The 17,150-nt window shown below is 46.2% G+C and overlaps 7 protein-coding genes across 7 annotated transcripts; 2 read left to right on the top strand and 5 right to left on the bottom strand.

The window, feature by feature from the left end:
• Positions 1–462: 462 nt before the first annotated feature.
• LOC120458331 (FGFR1 oncogene partner 2 homolog) lies at positions 463–2,015 on the bottom strand. The gene is made up of 2 exons (XM_039645948.2): positions 1,855–2,015; positions 463–1,790 (listed from the first exon to the last, which is right to left on the bottom strand). The coding sequence occupies exon 2, from the start codon at positions 1,717–1,719 to the stop codon at positions 772–774; it is 948 nt and encodes a 315-aa protein (XP_039501882.1). The 5' UTR covers positions 1,720–1,790; positions 1,855–2,015; the 3' UTR covers positions 463–771.
• Positions 2,016–2,250: 235 nt separating this feature from the next.
• LOC120458013 (interference hedgehog) lies at positions 2,251–5,589 on the bottom strand. Its single transcript, XM_039645513.1, has 2 exons — positions 5,278–5,589; positions 2,251–5,199 (listed from the first exon to the last, which is right to left on the bottom strand). Exon 2 carries the CDS (start codon positions 5,186–5,188, stop codon positions 2,546–2,548), a length of 2,643 nt encoding a protein of 880 aa, XP_039501447.1. The 5' UTR covers positions 5,189–5,199; positions 5,278–5,589; the 3' UTR covers positions 2,251–2,545.
• A 386-nt stretch (positions 5,590–5,975) lies between these two features.
• LOC120449956 (YEATS domain-containing protein 4) lies at positions 5,976–6,902 on the bottom strand. The gene is made up of 2 exons (XM_039632661.2): positions 6,288–6,902; positions 5,976–6,231 (listed from the first exon to the last, which is right to left on the bottom strand). Exons 1-2 carry the CDS (start codon positions 6,811–6,813, stop codon positions 6,074–6,076), a joined length of 684 nt encoding a protein of 227 aa, XP_039488595.1. The 5' UTR covers positions 6,814–6,902; the 3' UTR covers positions 5,976–6,073.
• Positions 6,903–7,114: 212 nt separating this feature from the next.
• Positions 7,115–11,371, top strand: LOC120444713 (cohesin subunit SA-1). Its single transcript, XM_039624594.2, has 10 exons — positions 7,115–7,298; positions 7,359–7,674; positions 7,733–7,906; positions 7,962–8,261; positions 8,316–8,749; positions 8,811–9,646; positions 9,712–10,070; positions 10,131–10,421; positions 10,530–11,070; positions 11,136–11,371. The coding sequence occupies exons 1-10, from the start codon at positions 7,228–7,230 to the stop codon at positions 11,195–11,197; spliced, it is 3,384 nt and encodes a 1,127-aa protein (XP_039480528.1). The 5' UTR covers positions 7,115–7,227; the 3' UTR covers positions 11,198–11,371.
• On the bottom strand, positions 11,066–13,726 carry LOC120444721. The gene is made up of 4 exons (XM_039624609.2): positions 13,373–13,726; positions 11,999–12,961; positions 11,323–11,941; positions 11,066–11,257 (listed from the first exon to the last, which is right to left on the bottom strand). The coding sequence occupies exons 1-3, from the start codon at positions 13,679–13,681 to the stop codon at positions 11,324–11,326; spliced, it is 1,890 nt and encodes a 629-aa protein (XP_039480543.1). The 5' UTR covers positions 13,682–13,726; the 3' UTR covers positions 11,066–11,257; position 11,323.
• A 37-nt stretch (positions 13,727–13,763) lies between these two features.
• On the top strand, positions 13,764–15,895 carry LOC120444722 (mini-chromosome maintenance complex-binding protein). Its single transcript, XM_039624626.2, has 3 exons — positions 13,764–15,047; positions 15,108–15,351; positions 15,446–15,895. The coding sequence occupies exons 1-3, from the start codon at positions 13,855–13,857 to the stop codon at positions 15,827–15,829; spliced, it is 1,821 nt and encodes a 606-aa protein (XP_039480560.1). The 5' UTR covers positions 13,764–13,854; the 3' UTR covers positions 15,830–15,895.
• Positions 15,885–17,101, bottom strand: LOC120444723 (ZZ-type zinc finger-containing protein 3). The gene has a single exon (XM_039624642.1). The coding sequence runs from the start codon at positions 17,025–17,027 to the stop codon at positions 15,948–15,950; it is 1,080 nt and encodes a 359-aa protein (XP_039480576.1). The 5' UTR covers positions 17,028–17,101; the 3' UTR covers positions 15,885–15,947.
• Between the last annotated feature and the right edge of the window lie 49 nt (positions 17,102–17,150).

Below are 17,150 nucleotides of genomic sequence, written 5' to 3'. Positions count from 1 at the left end.
TGGCAAATTCTGTTCAACCTGGTTCATTGTGTAACAAGTAATGACTTTTTGAAAATTTACATGACTCTATCGTGAATCTTTTTAATCGATATCCATTGATTGTGGCAAATGTTGATTTCAGTGACTATACTTTATTCATATTTAAACTCCACACAAGTATGTGTGTATATCAAGTTCTGATCAGCCTTACTCGATAAGCAATGAGTCATATCCAATGAATTATTTAACCGCTTCTCTGTTTTGTTGGAGAATAATGGCCAAAATTGAAAAGCCTTCGTCTAACAAATATATTCCATTCTTAGGAGGGGCGCATAATAAATGAGGTTCTAACATCTTTTTGGAAATGACTTAAGAATTATGTAGCTTAGGGAGTAGCAATCTAAAGCAAAGTTAAGTCTTATTTAAATACATTACTGATCTATTAGAAATACATTTGTATAATAAATGAAATATGCTCATTACTTTGGTTAATCCCCGATTTGTTTTGGAATTTATTTAGCAAACCATAAAATCGACAGGGTAATTGTACATTACATTTGTGTGTGTGAGTGTGTTCACCTCGTTTTAAATAATAAACTTCATTGTCGTGAATGCGTATGGACAATATGTTGAAATGCGTATTATGTATAAATTACTTAGAGATTATCAATCGCTAAGAGCTAATGCAGGTTATGTGGGCCCTCTTGGTGCGCGGCCTGTTTTGTGAGTGGGTGAGTAAATACGATTCAAATGAAGACCAAACGAATCAACAACGTTGTGCAGCAGCACCTATCATGTTGCGGGCGCTACTGTCGCCTGATCCTCTACAGATTCGTTTGACGTCGTCGCTGGCGTAGGCGCACTGGTTGGGTTGACTGCAGGTCCGTTATTGTTATCATTCGCCACCGGCTGTTCACTCGGCGGCGCCGTCTCCAACGTCACATTAGGTGCCTGTGTCTCAGTTTGACTTTGCACTGGGGCAGTGGTGAATGAGTTCGTGGCGGCTGCGACCTTAGCTGGTTGTTCCGGGCTGCTGTACATCTGGATAACCGAGTTGTTGTTCATGTTTTCCACCGATGCGCCCGATATGGACAGGTCATCGGCAGAATCGTCCGCCGTACTGTCCGTCTGCACAGCCTTCTCCTCCAGCAGGTGGTCGCTTTCACGGATCGGTCGCTGTGAAGAGCCGTACTGCTTGGAGATTTGCAGTAGCTCGCGCAGCGTTTCGTTCTCCAGGCGCAGCTGGGATATGGTCTGCAGCTCTCGCTGCACGACACCGTCATCCACACTGGCCGCTAGCTGCATTACTGCTGCCATTTCGTTGATCTTCTCGCGCTGCTCTCGGATAACCTGCCACATGCGTTCGTTGTACAGCTCCTTAAAGTTAAACTTGCTGTCCAGCACCTTGGAGACGGTGTGCTCGCGATACTTTTGCATCATCAGCTCCATGGCACGCTCGTAGTCCTCAATGCAGATTTTTAGCTCGCGATTTTCTTTGAGTATCTCTGAGCTGTTGATGTTTTGCTGCTGAATGCGGTTCACCATGTCCGCGTTGGTCTTGTTGTTTGAAATGCGGTTGAGTGATTCAATATCGTCCTGGTATTGACGGAGGCTCTCCACTAGCCGATTGTTGGACTCCGCCTCCTCAAGCAGCGCGCTGCCCAGGGCGTCCAGTTCCTTCACCCGACTGGCCATGCGCTGCGCATCCATTATGATCTGGCCCACGGATAGGTTCGACATCCTGCCCAGTCAGTCCAGTCGCGATTTTGGGATTTCTATTGTTTTTGAGTCCAGGCCCTCTGCTGCTGGCACTGCGAAAACAAAGGGAACGGCTTACATTTGCGCACTTTTTAGGGCCTACTGACGGGGGCTTACGTTCGGTGCGGGTTTGGTGCAACGTTGTTCTTAGCGTATCAGCTTCATTTGATTTTTCGGCCAAAATATATAAGAAAAGAAGCGATTCTAATAGAAATTTTGACGACGACCCAATTATTGGCTGACAGCTTATTAAATCCCAAACGCCATCGGATGTCGAATAAATGCCTAACGCCACACTATTAAATGCGAGAAAATACTGTAATACTGTTTCATCATCTGATATACCGCAAATATACCAAACATTTAAATTTCAATGTTGTGTTTTTTTTTGTAAGGTGTTTATTAATTAAGTACATTAAATACAATAGTAAACTTTTTGACTTGAGCTTTCTATTTTCTGCAGAATCTTCTATATTTACGTATAAAAACTCGAATAGGGTTAAAAGGAGAAGCTACAAGCTTTATTGTCATTTTTGTAAAGGTCATTAAGAAGCTATCAGTACAGATTTTGATCTTATCGCGAAAAATGGAAGACTTACCATAGAATGGACATAATGCTATGTTCTTAAACGATCATGCATGCATAAATCTAGTTATGTCTATTTAAGTACCTTAACTCTAAGTGGTATTCGTATAAGTACAAACAGCAAAGGTTTTGTCATTCAAAGTGGTAGATAAAACAGAGGTAGAGGAATAGCATGGTACATCGGGCGTAGGGATGTACAGACTAAAGATCACGAGATTGCGATTACACGCCCACGCTGTTGAGGCTGCCGGATGAGAGGTTCTCGGAGCGACTGGACAGGCGGGGGCGCTTCATGAGTACACGACCCGGCTTTCCGGGATTTTCGACCGGACCCGCCTCTGCGGATTGATTCAGATTGTTATTGTTGCCGTTGTTGGAGCCATTACTGCCGCCAGCACGTTCCAGCGTGCGTTGTGAGCGGCGCAGCGAGGAGGAGGACATCCTGCGCAGGCCGGGATCGTAGTCGTAGCTTGATGGTCGCTGATAATAGGGTGCATCCTGGTCCGTGTCGTTCTTCTCCTCCAACGCCTGCTGCTGCTGCTGGGCAAGTGGATTCAGAGTGATGTGTATGTGACGTGTTCGCTGGCGCTGTTTGGTGGGCGAGCAGTTTCCCAGTGGCACAAAGTCATCCCTCAGCTCCGCCATTCGTGGCTTATTTGGATTGTTTCCCCTGCTCCTGGAACTCCTCCGCCGACACACACATAAGCATGTGCTGATCAGGAGCAGAATAAGCACTGCCCCGCCGCCAATTGTTCCCGTCAGCATGGGACTCATATTGAATGTCTCGTTGTGACTGGGAGTGGTTGTATCTCGGTCGCCCATTTGCAGTGTTGGCTCCTCCGTGGTGCTGGTTTTGGGACGCTGGGTGCGCCCCTGTTTAAGGGCACTAAATTCGGACGCAGAGACCGCACTGAAGGACTGCAACTTGAACTCGTACATAGTGGCCGTCTCGAGGGGGGCAATTTTAAAGCTTCTAGCATGGGCTCCTTCAATGGTTGCCTTGAAATATTCCCCTGCTGAGGACGAGGGTCGATAGTAGGCATAGTATCCTGTGATCAAGTGTTCATCCGCATCGCTAGCTAAGCTCCAGTGCAGCACCACAGCGGTTTCTGAATATTCTTCGATCTCCAGGAGCTCTGGGACCGGCATTGGATCCAGTGCTGCACCTGGCTGCAGGTAAAATTTTGCCGAGGTATTACTTTCCTTATTGTCGTTGTTGGAGTAAACGGCTAGGATACGGAAACGGTAAGTGTGTTGCGGCTTAAGGTCCGTCACCGAAGCCGTGAAGCTTTTGCCTAGCTCCGAGTTCCACTTCGGTTTTCCGTAGGGTATATTATCGTTTGTAGTCTGCCAGTTCTTGCGCTTGCCCACCATGCGGTACTGCACCTTGAAAATGACAATGGGCAATCCATCATTTCGGGGCACCATCCAGCGCAACATCACGGATTCATCACTGAGTCGGGTAACATTTGGTGGAGTCGGTGGATACATCTGCTTCTGCTTGGAACCCTGGTTGGGCTTGGGACGGTGTGTACCTCCCGATTCCCGCGGTTCCTGGATCTGCTTGGGATTCACCTGCAGCAGGGTACCCGCACTGTGCTCACCGAGTCTATTTCGTGCAAAGCACTGGACATATCCTGCATGACGCTTTAAGACGCTATGCAGTATCAAAAAATTGTTGGATAGCTCAGCCTCAGTATCATCGAGGCTGCTGTGCCCGTTCAGCAGCCAGTAGATTTCTGGCGTTGGCACTCCTGTGGCCTCACACTCCAGCTTTAAGCGATCGCCCTCGTTGGTGAGATCGGCCCAGGGCGGTCGCACAATCTGCGGCGGCTGCTCTACATGCACCTTTATGTAGTGTTCCAGCACAGGCCGCACACCATTATCTTGGAAGCAGATATAGGTGCCCGCATCCTGAACTCGGGTGTTGGATATCTCCAAAGCATGTCCAATTACTTTTGAACGCTTGTTCTTAACAGCTCCCACGACATCGGGGCTGCTCCAGACAACAGTCGGTGGCGGTGAGCCAACTCCAGGACACAGCAGCAACAGCGAGCTCCCTTCGCGAATGGTAATTTCTTGGGAGTTCGGCTGCCCATTGAGCAAGTGTGGGGATTTACTCTGCGACCTCTGCTCAGGTGTAACCTGTAGTTGCATCGAGCCGGTCAGCTGAATTCGCTCGCCAGAGGCTGGATTGGTGGCCTGGCAGGAATAGCTGCCTGACGACTCGGAGGATACATTGCTCAGGAATATATTTCCATTGGTTCCGATAAACTCTGGTTTAATTTCCACTCCGTTTCGGTAGTAGGACCAACTGGCAGACGGATTGGATTTCACCTGTTGTCCACAGGGCCAGAGCACAGAGTTCCCAGCAGACACCCGCCATTGGAGGGGTGATTCCGATTCTTGGCCGCCCAACAGGCTAGTGCTGGCCAGTTCCAATCGGGCTGTGGTGGAGGTGACTACCAGGGGACCGAACCAACCAACGCATCGGTACTCCCCTAGAGTGTCCTGTCGGACGAGCACCTTCAGCCGCGAGATGGCCGCCTCCTGGGAGACATTCGCTTTGGCCGTGCCAGTCCTAAGGTACTTGAACCCCGCTCCCGAAGATCTGCTGGACCGGTGACTCCATTCGAAACGCTCTGGCTGTAAACTGGTCTCGCACTCCAGCACCACCTCGTCTCCCAGGGGCGCCACCAATGATTCGGGTGCGCGAAGAATTCGCACGCCAGGCGATGGATGCGAGGGATGCGCGGGATGTGCAGAGTGGGCAGGATGGGCGGGGGACTTCTCCAAAACCGGAATTGCTTCGAGCCGCGACGTCAGCAGCGAAAAGAGCAGCAGCGAGGATGTGAGCAGCGTCATTGGAGGGGGTGCTGCAAATTCCGGGGTACACCCGAAAATATCGGTGAATTGTGGTACTCAAAGGATTAGGAGTTACTGGTGTAACTCACCTCGTTATGCGATTTTCGACTGGTTCTAGGTGGGAAAACGCGTTTGCGTTTGCGCAGTTAACAATTTTCACTCTCGGCTATCGCGCATCACTTATGGCTTATATACATATGTGTGTCTGTGTGCGTGCGTGGAATCTTGGGCCTAAATTATTTATGCACATTACACGTTAACGACGCAGGTCCATATAATCATTGTATCTTTAATTCGGGCTTCGATCGGGCACCGAAGCCACCGGACAAGCACATGCACTCAACAAGTCAAATAAACAATGGCATTTATTATTCCATGGGGATGCTGGAACTGGAACTGGAGAAGGAACCGCGACTCTGGTTCAGATGCATTGCATCGTTCACCGGCGAACCGGTGGTTCCAAATTCATCGGTTCATCGCGCCACAGTGGGCTTCAGTCATATAATATCAAATCCAATTCACTTCTTTATGCACTTTAAAATATTGATGTACTCTTCGGCACTCGTTAAAGAATTTATTATTTGAGTTAGCAATAAGATGTTATCTATTATGCTTAAGTATTATAAAAAAATTATAAATTTATTACTATCACAGAACAGTGATTTAATTTGCAAAACGTACGTTCTAAAAAAAATAGCAAAGCCGGTTTTGACGTTAATTAGATAATAGCTGAAACAATATTATTCGTTCCCAGAAGAGAATAACACAGTAAAAACACAAAAAAAAAACCTTTTCCAATCATCTATTAAATAATTTACATATAAGTACTTAAACCATTACACTTAATCGAAACTGTATGCATGGAAAGTATTTCTATGGAGAATATTACGCAGGTTGCTTCTGCACCTTCGCCAATTCCGCCTTGAATTTCGAAATGGTCTCACGTGCCAGCTTTAGTTTGTCTTTCAGTGTAACAATCTCTCCCTTGACTTTCTGTTTCACATTCACAATGTTGTCCAGCGTTTTGGTTTTCTTTTCCTCAACTAGAAAAGTGAATATTATGGGTAACTATTCAAAATATTAATCAGCTTATAGTTACAGTCAGTGTCGTGGGTTAACAGTCCATTGGCGCTCTGTTCTGAAAGCAGGAGATAATGCTGCATGATCTGGGTGGGCTCTTGGAAAACGATTTCCTCGTACGACTCCGAGACCAGGCCCTTCTTAGTGTCCATAGTGGTACTGGAGGTGAGCTCGCCATCGACCACAGGCGATTGGAAGAGCTTTAGGATGTGGTAGCAAGTAACCGGGCGCTCCGATTGATCGTTGAAGTAGATCTTGATGATCACCTCGAATTCACCCCATCCGGTCTCGGTGATCTCGTAGGGCGGCTTAACTACGATCCTGTTCGGATTGGCGTAGCTCTCGTGCAACTTAAAGTGCACCTTTTTGACGTAAATGGACATATCCTCGTTGAAATAGGGCTTCAGATAGACCTTCCACTGATGCGTGTGTCCGTCCTCCTCGCGCTTCTTGCCGAAGGATCTGGCTATGTTCCCATACACTATGGGCTTTACTATGGTTACGCCCTTAAGTCGGCCACCCGAGTCTCCGCCAAATTCAGCCATAATTCAATGATTTTTAATTGTTTATGCTTAGTTAACTAAATATTGTTTTGGTTCTTCTTCTTGGTTTTCGGGTAGCAGCAGTTATCGATTTATGAATGCGCCGGATACCAGGGCTGCATAGAAAAAAATGAAATACATAAACTAAATAAAATAAAATTGGATTGATAGACATGGATTTATTCATATTAATTTTATTAGTTCTTAGCTTGTTTTTATTTATTTTAAATTGACGCCATTCTCGTTTCTTTGTTGCATCCCTCGTTACCGATTGCTATCGATATTTTTTGCGCTGTATTTTGGTGGTGGTGCCATCACTTGTAACAATTGGACGCTTTGGTCAAATTGTATTGTTTAATTTAAAATTTAATGTTTTAAAACATTAATTACCAGTGAGACACCAGTTAAATACATAAAATGATGGCGCGTCGTGGGGGAAAGCGCATACGAATGGATGATCCGCCGCCGGACTACGAGGAATTGCACAGGTACAGTTTTCTCTATTCCCACCATTTGTATTGACCAAAAAATATATAACTATTATTTAGCGATGCTCTTAATGAGAGCACCTCGGATGCAGACAGTCCCACCAAGCGGATGACAAGGCTTCGAGCGCGGGGTGGAGTGCGGGACAAACCACCCATAATTGACGATGACGAGGATGACTTCTTCGCGCCAATCGCGCGCAAACGAAAGACTCCCGCCACCCGCAAGGGGCCAACAGAACGCAAAGAACGCGTTGAACGACCGCGCAAGGAGCCCGTGGACAAGGGACACCACGAGCGGATCGACAATGAGCGGGAGATAACCACGGACGAGAACAGCTTGTACTACATTGTGCGACACTCGAAGAACCCCATTGCTGTAGGAAAACCAATTGCCTTAATATTCATCAAATAATAATCAGCCGTCCCTTTTTTAGAGCATTGTTGACCAATGGATTGAGCAGTACAAGGCAAACCGAGAAACGGCCCTGGTCGCACTGATGCAGTTTTTTATTAATGCCAGTGGCTGCAAAGGCAAGATATCCGAGGACATACAGTATCCCGTGGATCACACATCTATTATCCGACGCATGACTGAGGAGTTTGACGAGGTAAGACACCTGCAGATGTCCTTAAAGCTTCTTTCTTAGCCGTAAACTCTTTCAGGAAAGCGGCGAATATCCCCTGATCATGACCGGAACGCAGTGGAGAAAGTTTAAAAATAATTTCTGCGATTTTGTGCAAACACTTGTGAAGCAATGCCAGTACTCCATTATCTACGACCAGTTTCTGATGGACAACGTCATATCCCTGCTTACGGGTCTGTCGGATTCGCAGGTGCGAGCATTTCGACACACGGCCACTCTGGCGGCCATGAAGCTGATGACTGCATTGGTGGATGTGGCCCTTTTGGTTTCGAATAACTTTGACAATGCCGCAAAGCAATTTGAAGCTGAACGCGTTAAGGTAAGATTGCTAGTAACTACTTGGAATCTATTAATGATCCTTAATTTTGTTTAGTCTCGCGATCGTCGTGCTTCTGATCGTTTGGATTCGCTTATGACTAAACGATCCGAATTGGAAGAAAATATGGACGAAATAAAGAGCATGTTGACCTACATGTTCAAGTCGGTGTTCGTTCACCGCTACAGAGACAGTCTGCCTGATATTCGAGCCATATGTATGGCCGAGATCGGCATATGGATGGAAAACTATCCACAAAATTTTCTTGACGACTCTTACCTAAAATATATCGGTTGGACGCTCCACGACAAGATCGGTGAGGTGCGCCTGCGATGTTTGCAGTCGTTGCTGCCGCTGTACGAGAAGGATGAACTCAAGGGTAAACTTGAGTTGTTTACGTCAAAGTTTAAGGACAGAATTGTGGCAATGACGCTGGACAAGGAGTTTGAAGTGTCTGTTCACGCCGTCAAGCTGGTTATCAGTATCTTAAAGTAAGTTAAATTAGTTTTTGCTTTAGGGAATGTTTATCACCAAGCTTATGTTTATTTCCAGAATACACCCAGAGATTTTGGCTGACAAAGATTGTGAAATTGTCTACGAGTTGGTTTACTCTTCACATCGTGGTGTGGCTCAGGCAGCAGCTGAGTTCTTAAACGTCCGTCTGTTTCACTTAACCGCAGACATGGAAGAGACGAAGACCAAACGTGGGAAAGTGCGAATGCCCAATACACCGCTGGTTCGGGACTTGGTGCAGTTCTTCATCGAATCCGAACTCCACGAACATGGGGCCTACCTTGTAGACTCCTTCATCGATAGCAATGATATGGTTAGGGACTGGGAGTGTATGACGGATTTGCTTTTGGAAGAGCCGGGCCCCAATGAAGAGGTCCTAGACAACAAGCAGGAATCGACACTAATCGAAATCATGGTCAGCAGCGTTAAGCAATCAGCAACTGGAGAAGTTCCAGTGGGTCGCGCTAGCAATCGCAAGTGTACGCTCAGTGCCAAGGAGCTAAAGGCTATACAAGATGAGAAGGCGAAGCTGACCGAACATTTCATTGTCACCCTTCCTTCCTTGCTTGAAAAGTATCAAGCAGACAGTGAAAAGTTGGCCAACCTCCTTGCGGTTCCACAGTACTTCGATCTCAATCTGTACACCACCAATCGGCAAGAGGGAAACCTACAGGCACTGTTAGATCGCATCAATCAGGTAATGAGTATGCACACAGGTCGCGAGGTGCTGGAAACGTGCGCGAAAACGCTAGAATGTCTTTGTGCCGAAGGAAGTGCCACCTACACCAGATGCAATATCGCTAGATCCAACATTATCGAGAGTGCTGTCAACAAGTACAAAGACGCAATCGAGGAATGGCGCAACCTTATACAAGGTATACAAAATATTAACACGTTTTACTTTAACCTTATTAATTATTATCCTAAAATGTTTTTGAAGGCGAGGAGACCCCTAATGAGGATGACATCTACAACATTACCATCACTCTCAAGGTCCTTTCTATTCTGTACTCCTCGCACAACCTTAACCCCTGGGAGCTGTTTAGGTCACTGTTCCAGGACGTGGAGGAGGCGCAGTCTAAAGAAAACATCGATCGCTGTCTGCCCAACGAAGCCTTAGTCTATTGCATAGAGGCCTGTTACTTTTCTATTAGCTGGGGACTGCAGTACGTGGAAAACGAATGCGAGTCGGTTAACGTGACCGAGGTGGTGGCTGAGCTGCGCAACAATTTGGATACCTTTATGGGAGCCTGCTTTGAACTAACTCGCGATGGACCCACAGTTCAGATTCAAGAGGCGGTTTGTTATAAAATGTTCAAATCACTTGTTGGAAAACTTTAAAATTAATATGATTTGCAGGCGTACCAGTCCATTTGCGATTTACTAATCATTTTCTCGGACAAGTTGGCTCGCAGTGAGATCGAACATATTCGCGGCTTGGAGTACAAGTCGCGCATGGATGAGCACCTTATCTTGGATAACTTTGTGCAGCACTATGTATTTTCCCTTAAACAAGATGTAGCACAGGATGAAACCAGAATCGAGGAACTGCATAAGAAACGTAATTTCTTGGCGTGCTACTGCAAATTGGTAGTGTACAATATAATTCCAACGATGCGTGCAGCTAGTATCTTTAAGTATTATGTCAAGGTGAGTAAGAACGAGAAAATCTCTGAAATCAGTTCCTTTATCGCTGTTAGGTTTCAAGATTATTATTTTGTGAATATCGGGGTTACTAAATATATTTATTTATTTCAGTGCTACAACGACTATGGAGATATAATTAAGGCCACATTGGGAAAGGCCCGTGAGATTAATAAAGTTAACTTCGCCATGACCCTCCTTTTGAGCCTGATCACGGTGTTTAAAAGTCTGCAGGAGCAGAGCGAGGATGGAACAGTTTCAAAGAGCTCGCAAGAGTTTGTGGACCTCAAGGAGTTGGCCAAGCGATTTGCCCTCACATTTGGTTTTGATGCAATCAAGAATCGGGAATCTGTGGCCGCCATTCATCGTGGCGGCATTTATTTCGCTGCCAACAAGGAGCCTGATGATCCGGTGCGCGCTCCAACACGTTTACTGTTCCTGGAGGTATTAAACGAGTTCAACTACAAGCTCCTTAAGCAAGACAAGAAGGTGATTATGAGCTTCCTGGACAAGATCATACCACCCGCGATGCCATCCAGTCGAGCCGAGGAATGGCAGCCGCTGATATTATATCGCAATTCCTTGCTGCATGGCGAAACTGATCAAGCGCCCGTCGCCAGCAAGCGAGCCTACACACGTAAACGTCGAGATCATGGTAAAAATCAGACAACTTCCATTTTATTTAGAGTCAACATAATAAAAAACGTGTTTATAATTTAGATGAGGAAGAAGAGGAGGAGGAAGACGAAGAGGAACACAATGATCCTGATTACAGGGGCTAAGACCCGAACCGAACAGCTACATACGGCTTAAGTGCAAAATCCAATTTTCCGGGAGATCAACTAGTTTTAAGATTAAAGCTAACATTATGTACATAAATAAGTTTAAATTATGTAAATTACTGTACCTTAATTGATGTCAGAATTACTAAAGCTAAAGTTCGACTTTATCAGCAATATTTTGGAAGCACTTTCGGGGTTCAAGCCTGCTTGCATATCCATATACAAATGTGCCGATTTCCTAAATAAGCCTTCACTAACCACACTTGCTGCTGGTGCTGATAAAAATCTTCTTACAATGCCATACAAGGAATTGTATTTTATGTTGTTCCTCCACCAAATCAAGGGATCCATATTCCTATCGATTCTAGGCTCGGAGTTGTATAAATATAATAGATTCTTAATCTGAGACTGGGAGCCCATTGACGTATTTGGCTGTTGAGTATTCGTCGTTCCAGTTGTCAATATACTATCCAGAATGCTATCGATCTTTGATTCATTCTTCTGGGATGATGTTGATGACACTTTAATTATTTTCAGCGGTGGCTGACCATTGCAATCATCTGGCACTCCAGCGAGCACCAGCAAAACTTCATTGGCCACCAACTGCTCCTCACGTTCGGTAAAAAATGCTTGCTTATACCTCGGATCGAAATAGGTGGCCATCAAAAATTTGATGTCGCTGGTGATGTGGGAAAACTTCATTTCCAGTTCTTCAAGCAACTTTCTGGCGAAACTGCATATAGTCTACGACGTTCAAGACATTAGACAATATTTTATCTAGTTTTATCTACTTCAACTTACCACAGAAGAAACAAAGTTATGGACATCCGTGCGGAGAGAATCCCGCAAAGCGGCAACCAGAGGGATTACGGATGATGTTGTCGTAGATGGATTGCTCCATATCTTAATGGTTTCTTCACAAGGCTGCATAACCTTGCTGCACAAATCAATCTCTATCCATTCATCGGGATATATTTGGACTAGACTATACTCTTCGCAGTACAGGGATAGAGCATCTTTCATTCGAAAAACGCTGGACATCATTTGAAAAGCAGAGTTCCATTGAAAGGGATCGTAGGATATGAGTGTGCACGGGTCTCGCGTCAAGCGGATCTCTTGAATGAATTTCAGATGATCGTTGGCCATCTTAGACGAAGCAAAATGATCAACTATTTGCTTGCACTTGGACGAAAGATTCTGCAGTAATTCGTTCGATTGCAATGCAAATCTAACGCACATCTGTAGACGATGCACATTGCAATCAGGCAGGGAACCAGGCAGTGCCGTCATCTCGTCCCTGATGATGCAATGTATCTTTTCCTTGGGCAGCTCAATGGCCAAGCTGGGTACTAGATCCCGAATCCAACATGCTACCTTAGAGGTGCTTTCATAATTCAGAGCCTCGCATTTAAGCATAAGACGGTGAGTCTGAAAATCCCTCGATATTCCGGAGCAGGACAAGCTCAGCAGTCCTTCTCCTTTGTCGCCACGCCAGAGACTCGTAGACAACGATATGGCATCCAGCAGATCCACCTGTTGCTTTAAATGATGATGCATTTTCCTGTGTATGTCCTCACACAGTATTTTCTCATAGTAGCTCCTTGGCTGAATTGCGTACCTTGGCTGCAGCGTCCTGATAAAGTTGACGAATCCTGGTCCTTCAATGAACTCAAAGGAGTGATTTAAAAGCATGAGCGCCAACTTCTCATCACAGTGCTTATTGTAGGAATTATCCTCGGTGTCCAATGGATCTGAATCTGTTTCCTAAAATATTCAATACAAAAATGTAACTTTCAGATTAGTTAAACAATATAGTTGTAGGAATATAATTCTAAGACTTTTAATGATGATAGTACATTTCTAATAAAAGCGTTTATAAGGTTTTTGGTTAAACACCTACATTTACGACCCATGCGGATAAAACTCCGCATCCGCTGTATCTATATATAGTGATATGTATTAGATACGAAAATGTACAAATCACTTTTGGAAACCCCCCCCAATTATATTTGAATTTAAATTTAAGTTTGGGAAAACCATCTTCTCATGACAGAATACTTGGCCTTAGATGGAAAAGTACACCAACCTCACATAAGGTACACTGCCCAGCTTGTGTACATATGTATGTCTATGTACTATGTATGTACATTATGTACTATGTACTATTCCACTTACATGAAGATTCAATTCCAGCTGAGCTGTGGGGTGCTGTGGCGAACCGATGGAGATCTCGCTCTTCACCAGGTCCAGGTACTTTATATCCCCGGATAGCGATAGGAACTCTGGTGGGTGCTTGCTCTTCAGGTGATTTCGCAGACAGGTTGTGCCGCGTCCTCTCCTCGAGTAGTTCCTGTTGCACAGGAGACAGGTGGCCACTGTACCGGATGTCTTGTAGAAGTACTGCCATACATTGCTTTTCTTCTTGTTCATCGCTGCAGTTCTTTGGTAATTCCCAAATTGTACACTTTTTGCGGATGTCCACATCCGCCTCTACATCCGTTCTGCGGCAGAGTTCGACATCCCTGGCAGCTATCGATAGGCACATCGATGACAATCACTGAAATGCGGCAATCAGATTTTGGCGCGCCATAGCAGCTGTTCTTTTTTGCATAGGAGGTTTTGAGGTTTCGCAAATTCATTCGTAGACTAAATAGATAATGCCAAGTGCCATGGTTCTGCCGAGCACGCCCGATGAACTGGCCGCCCAGCAAGCGGACGGAGCTGCCCTCAAAGACCTGCTCAAGGATCCCAAGCGCTGGCACTCGATTCCCCTTCTCAACTACACGCCTCTGCACAAGCTAAAGGATCAGACTTTGGTGCGTTTTCGTGGCATGATCCAGGACATGATGGACCCGGAGATCTACCTGGAGCGCTACGAAGTGAAGTCCGCGGACGGCAGCAAACGTGTGCAGGAAGGAAAGTACAGGGACTGCTTAAAAATTACCGCTGGCGAAGTGATCGACTACAACGCCGATGGCAATGTGCATGGAGAACGGAGAACCATGTTCGTGGTCTCTGTGCCTGGCTTGAATGATTGGAGCAAGGAGCATGAGAAGCAGTGCTGTCCCCAGATCGATTTGGCCAGCCTGGGCCAGTCTCCCAGTTCAGCCAAAAAGCGGCCTGTTGGCGGCGAACAGGAAGCCATGGAGGTGGACGGTGCGAGCGAAACCACCTTCAAGCGGCCGTGCCTAAAAGAGATTCAACAAGATAGCGAGCCAGCGGGCGCCTCGAATCCCTCCGTTCTTGGCTCTGAATACCTGCTTAACTCGCCTTTGCCCGATCGTCCCAGCATGGCATGCATGGTAAAGGTTTACGAGGAGTTTGATACCTACCAGCTTAATTCCCTGATCGACTTTGTTGGCTTTCTGTCAGTGGATGCCTCGCTGGACGCCGCTACCCTCGACATAGACGATTGTGAAAATTTGAGTGAGCTGCAGGCAGCACATCCATCGCCTTTTCTTATACCCCGCCTGCATGCCTTCGGCGTCCAGTTGCTGCCGCATGCCAATCCGCTGCTGGACAAAAGCCTTCGACAGCCAACGGAAATATGTGAGGAGACGACGTATCCATCCCAGCTCGCTGTGCACAAAGATCTGCGCATGCTTCTTAAACTCTGCCTCTTTGATGACGATCTGGCCGCCGAGTATCTACTCTCCCACCTAATATCTACGGTCTATAGTCGTTCTGAGATGCAGAGCATTGGCAAGTTCGCCCTTAACATTTGTAATCTGCCTAAGGACTGTGAGGCGTATGCAACCAAGTTGTATAAAATACTGGAGCTGCTATTGCCGGCCAGCCATTATCTCCCCATGACCCTTGTCACATTAAACACGGCTGCTTTTGCCCCAAAGTAAGTTGGCTTAGCAGAATAAGCAAACAACATTGAATAAATATTAATGTGTACTTGCAGAAAGGACTATGAGACCAACAAGCTGGTTTCCGGCGTACTGCAGTTGGCTCCTCATACGCATTTGGTACTCGACGAGACCTGCATGCAACAGGGCAAGCTGGAGGCCAATGGTGTCCATGCCGTCCAGCATTTAGCGCACTTGATCAATAACCAGGAACTGAAGTGCGACTTTCAGTATTACCAAATAGACTACCAAGCAAACATTCCAGTTCTCGTCCTTAGTGAAGGACGAAGCATGTTGCCGGTAAGAATATCAATATATCTAAATAAATCATTATATTGATCATTATTTGACAGTGAATATGAAAATACGACAAATACCAAATTTTTGTTTTCAGAGCGATTTTGTGCTACCCATTAATGCCGATGCTAAGGCCGTGGAACTTGTTGATGAATCTCTGAAGGCAGCCCACCACTATCTGCAGCCATCACGTCTGCATCAGTTTCGCAAGTACTTGACCACAGCGCGTACTAGCGGCTTTAGTGTTAGCGAGGAGCACACTGAAATGATCCAGCAGGACTTTGTGGACATGCGTAAAGCTAATGTCAAAAGTAATGCCGATGATCTGCACGGATTGCTGGTTCTCTCGCGGCTGCTGGGCATCGCCCGGGGCAAGGATACGTTAGACAAAGAAACATGGCAGCTGGCTACGGAGTTCGAAGCAAAGCGGCGCCAGCGTATTCAATCTCTACCGAAATCATCTGCCCAAGTGCGTAATTAAGGTGGCCTCTCCTTTATAAAGTCGAAGTTTTAGTGTTTAAGAATAAAATAAACTATTTAAAAAGTATGCTCCTATTTAATATTAAGTAGTACTCAAGTAAATACAATTTTGGTGTGCATCATGACTCTTGGTCCACTACAACTTCATGACTCAAGTGCTCGAATCGCCCTTCGATAAGCTGACTGGCCAGGCAATCTCCGCACAGATTCAGGTGACAATAACAACTGTTACAACGCCATTGTGTCCGGGTCACAGATGCCTCTTCGCACTCGGCACACTTGGCTGCCAGGAAGTCTGGCTCATACCCGTCCTCGATCTCCCGTTTCTCGTCCTGAATGGCTGATAGAAGCTTAAGGCATAGTTCCTGCTTTCGCTTGGCCTCCGCATTCAGATCGGCATCCATGTATTCGGATTCGGTCTTTGGTTCGATCTTGACTTGTGAGGTTGCTGGCATAAGAAGCATATCGCTCGCAGGCGATGGGACTCGCAGGTCATCAAATGTGAAATCGTCCTCTGGCATTTGTAGCGATATATTCTGAGCGGGAAAGAATGTTGACTTGCGAAGGTTTATCTTCGGCTTACTCAAGCCCGGACGGCGATGCTTAGGTATGCGGCCGGGCACCGGCATGCCAGCATCGTGCAGCTTCTGGAAATACTTCTGGACACGGCTGAACACCTGCTGTGCCGTTCTGTTGCCCAATTCCTTTGCTATTTTGGCGAATCTGCGCATTTCCACTTCCTCTGGGGGATACTGGATGAGCAGCTGTTCCAAGCGACGTTGCTCTTCGTTGGTCCACAAACGATTGAAGTTCTCCGATCGCCCATTGCTCCTGTCCCGATTCTTGTTCGTCTCTTGCGTCCACGAGGACGCATACGTTGGTGTCTCATTTGGTGCCCTTTCCTCGTCATTGGGCGACAAAGTTGGCAAGTCCGGTAAAACGGCCGTGGTGATGTAGTTATCCGATATCAAGGGCTCGTTGTTCCGCAGTTTGTCCAGCATCTGCTGCGGATTCTCCAAGTATATATTTTGGGTGGCTTCCAGTTCATCAATCTGCTGATGCACCCGAATCCTTTGTGCCTGGAGCACGGCCAAAGTGCGCAGCAGATTGGCATAGCACTGGTTGCCACGTAGCGCCAGGTGCTCGGTCTCAAAATGGAAGACATCCTCATCTTCTGTAGAGACATCTGCTAGGTCCATCACACAAAATATTTACCAAATTCTTGTTTGTTTACAAAAAATGTGTTTACGCCTCTTTGCTAGAGATGGTAGTTCTTTCCGCAAAACGGTTATCGAAATTCAACAACATATCGATCTTGGCTC

This window comes from Drosophila santomea, chromosome 2L (genome assembly GCF_016746245.2).
Source record: "Drosophila santomea strain STO CAGO 1482 chromosome 2L, Prin_Dsan_1.1, whole genome shotgun sequence".
Taxonomy (NCBI): Eukaryota; Metazoa; Arthropoda; class Insecta; order Diptera; family Drosophilidae; genus Drosophila; species Drosophila santomea.
This window is presented reverse-complemented; position numbering and strand designations above follow the sequence as displayed.

Excerpts from the sequence above, each read along its gene's own strand:
- LOC120458331 (XM_039645948.2), bottom strand. The coding sequence starts at position 1,719 with ATGTCGAACCTATCCGTGGGCCAGATCATAATGGATGCGCAGCGCATG.
- LOC120458013 (XM_039645513.1), bottom strand. The coding sequence starts at position 5,188 with ATGACGCTGCTCACATCCTCGCTGCTGCTCTTTTCGCTGCTGACGTCG.
- LOC120449956 (XM_039632661.2), bottom strand. The coding sequence starts at position 6,813 with ATGGCTGAATTTGGCGGAGACTCGGGTGGCCGACTTAAGGGCGTAACC. Across the intron at positions 6,232-6,287 it reads GTTAACCCACGACACTGACT|TTGAGGAAAAGAAAACCAAA; the intron begins GTAACTATAAGC and ends TCACTTTTCTAG.
- LOC120444713 (XM_039624594.2), top strand. The coding sequence starts at position 7,228 with ATGATGGCGCGTCGTGGGGGAAAGCGCATACGAATGGATGATCCGCCG. Across the intron at positions 10,071-10,130 it reads CAGTTCAGATTCAAGAGGCG|GCGTACCAGTCCATTTGCGA; the intron begins GTTTGTTATAAA and ends TATGATTTGCAG. Across the intron at positions 10,422-10,529 it reads TCTTTAAGTATTATGTCAAG|TGCTACAACGACTATGGAGA; the intron begins GTGAGTAAGAAC and ends TATTTATTTCAG.
- LOC120444721 (XM_039624609.2), bottom strand. The coding sequence starts at position 13,681 with ATGTGGACATCCGCAAAAAGTGTACAATTTGGGAATTACCAAAGAACT. Across the intron at positions 12,962-13,372 it reads AGCTGGAATTGAATCTTCAT|GAAACAGATTCAGATCCATT; the intron begins GTAAGTGGAATA and ends TGAATATTTTAG. Across the intron at positions 11,942-11,998 it reads ATAACTTTGTTTCTTCTGTG|ACTATATGCAGTTTCGCCAG; the intron begins GTAAGTTGAAGT and ends TGAACGTCGTAG.
- LOC120444722 (XM_039624626.2), top strand. The coding sequence starts at position 13,855 with ATGCCAAGTGCCATGGTTCTGCCGAGCACGCCCGATGAACTGGCCGCC. Across the intron at positions 15,048-15,107 it reads ACGGCTGCTTTTGCCCCAAA|AAAGGACTATGAGACCAACA; the intron begins GTAAGTTGGCTT and ends GTGTACTTGCAG. Across the intron at positions 15,352-15,445 it reads AAGGACGAAGCATGTTGCCG|AGCGATTTTGTGCTACCCAT; the intron begins GTAAGAATATCA and ends TTTTGTTTTCAG.
- LOC120444723 (XM_039624642.1), bottom strand. The coding sequence starts at position 17,027 with ATGGACCTAGCAGATGTCTCTACAGAAGATGAGGATGTCTTCCATTTT.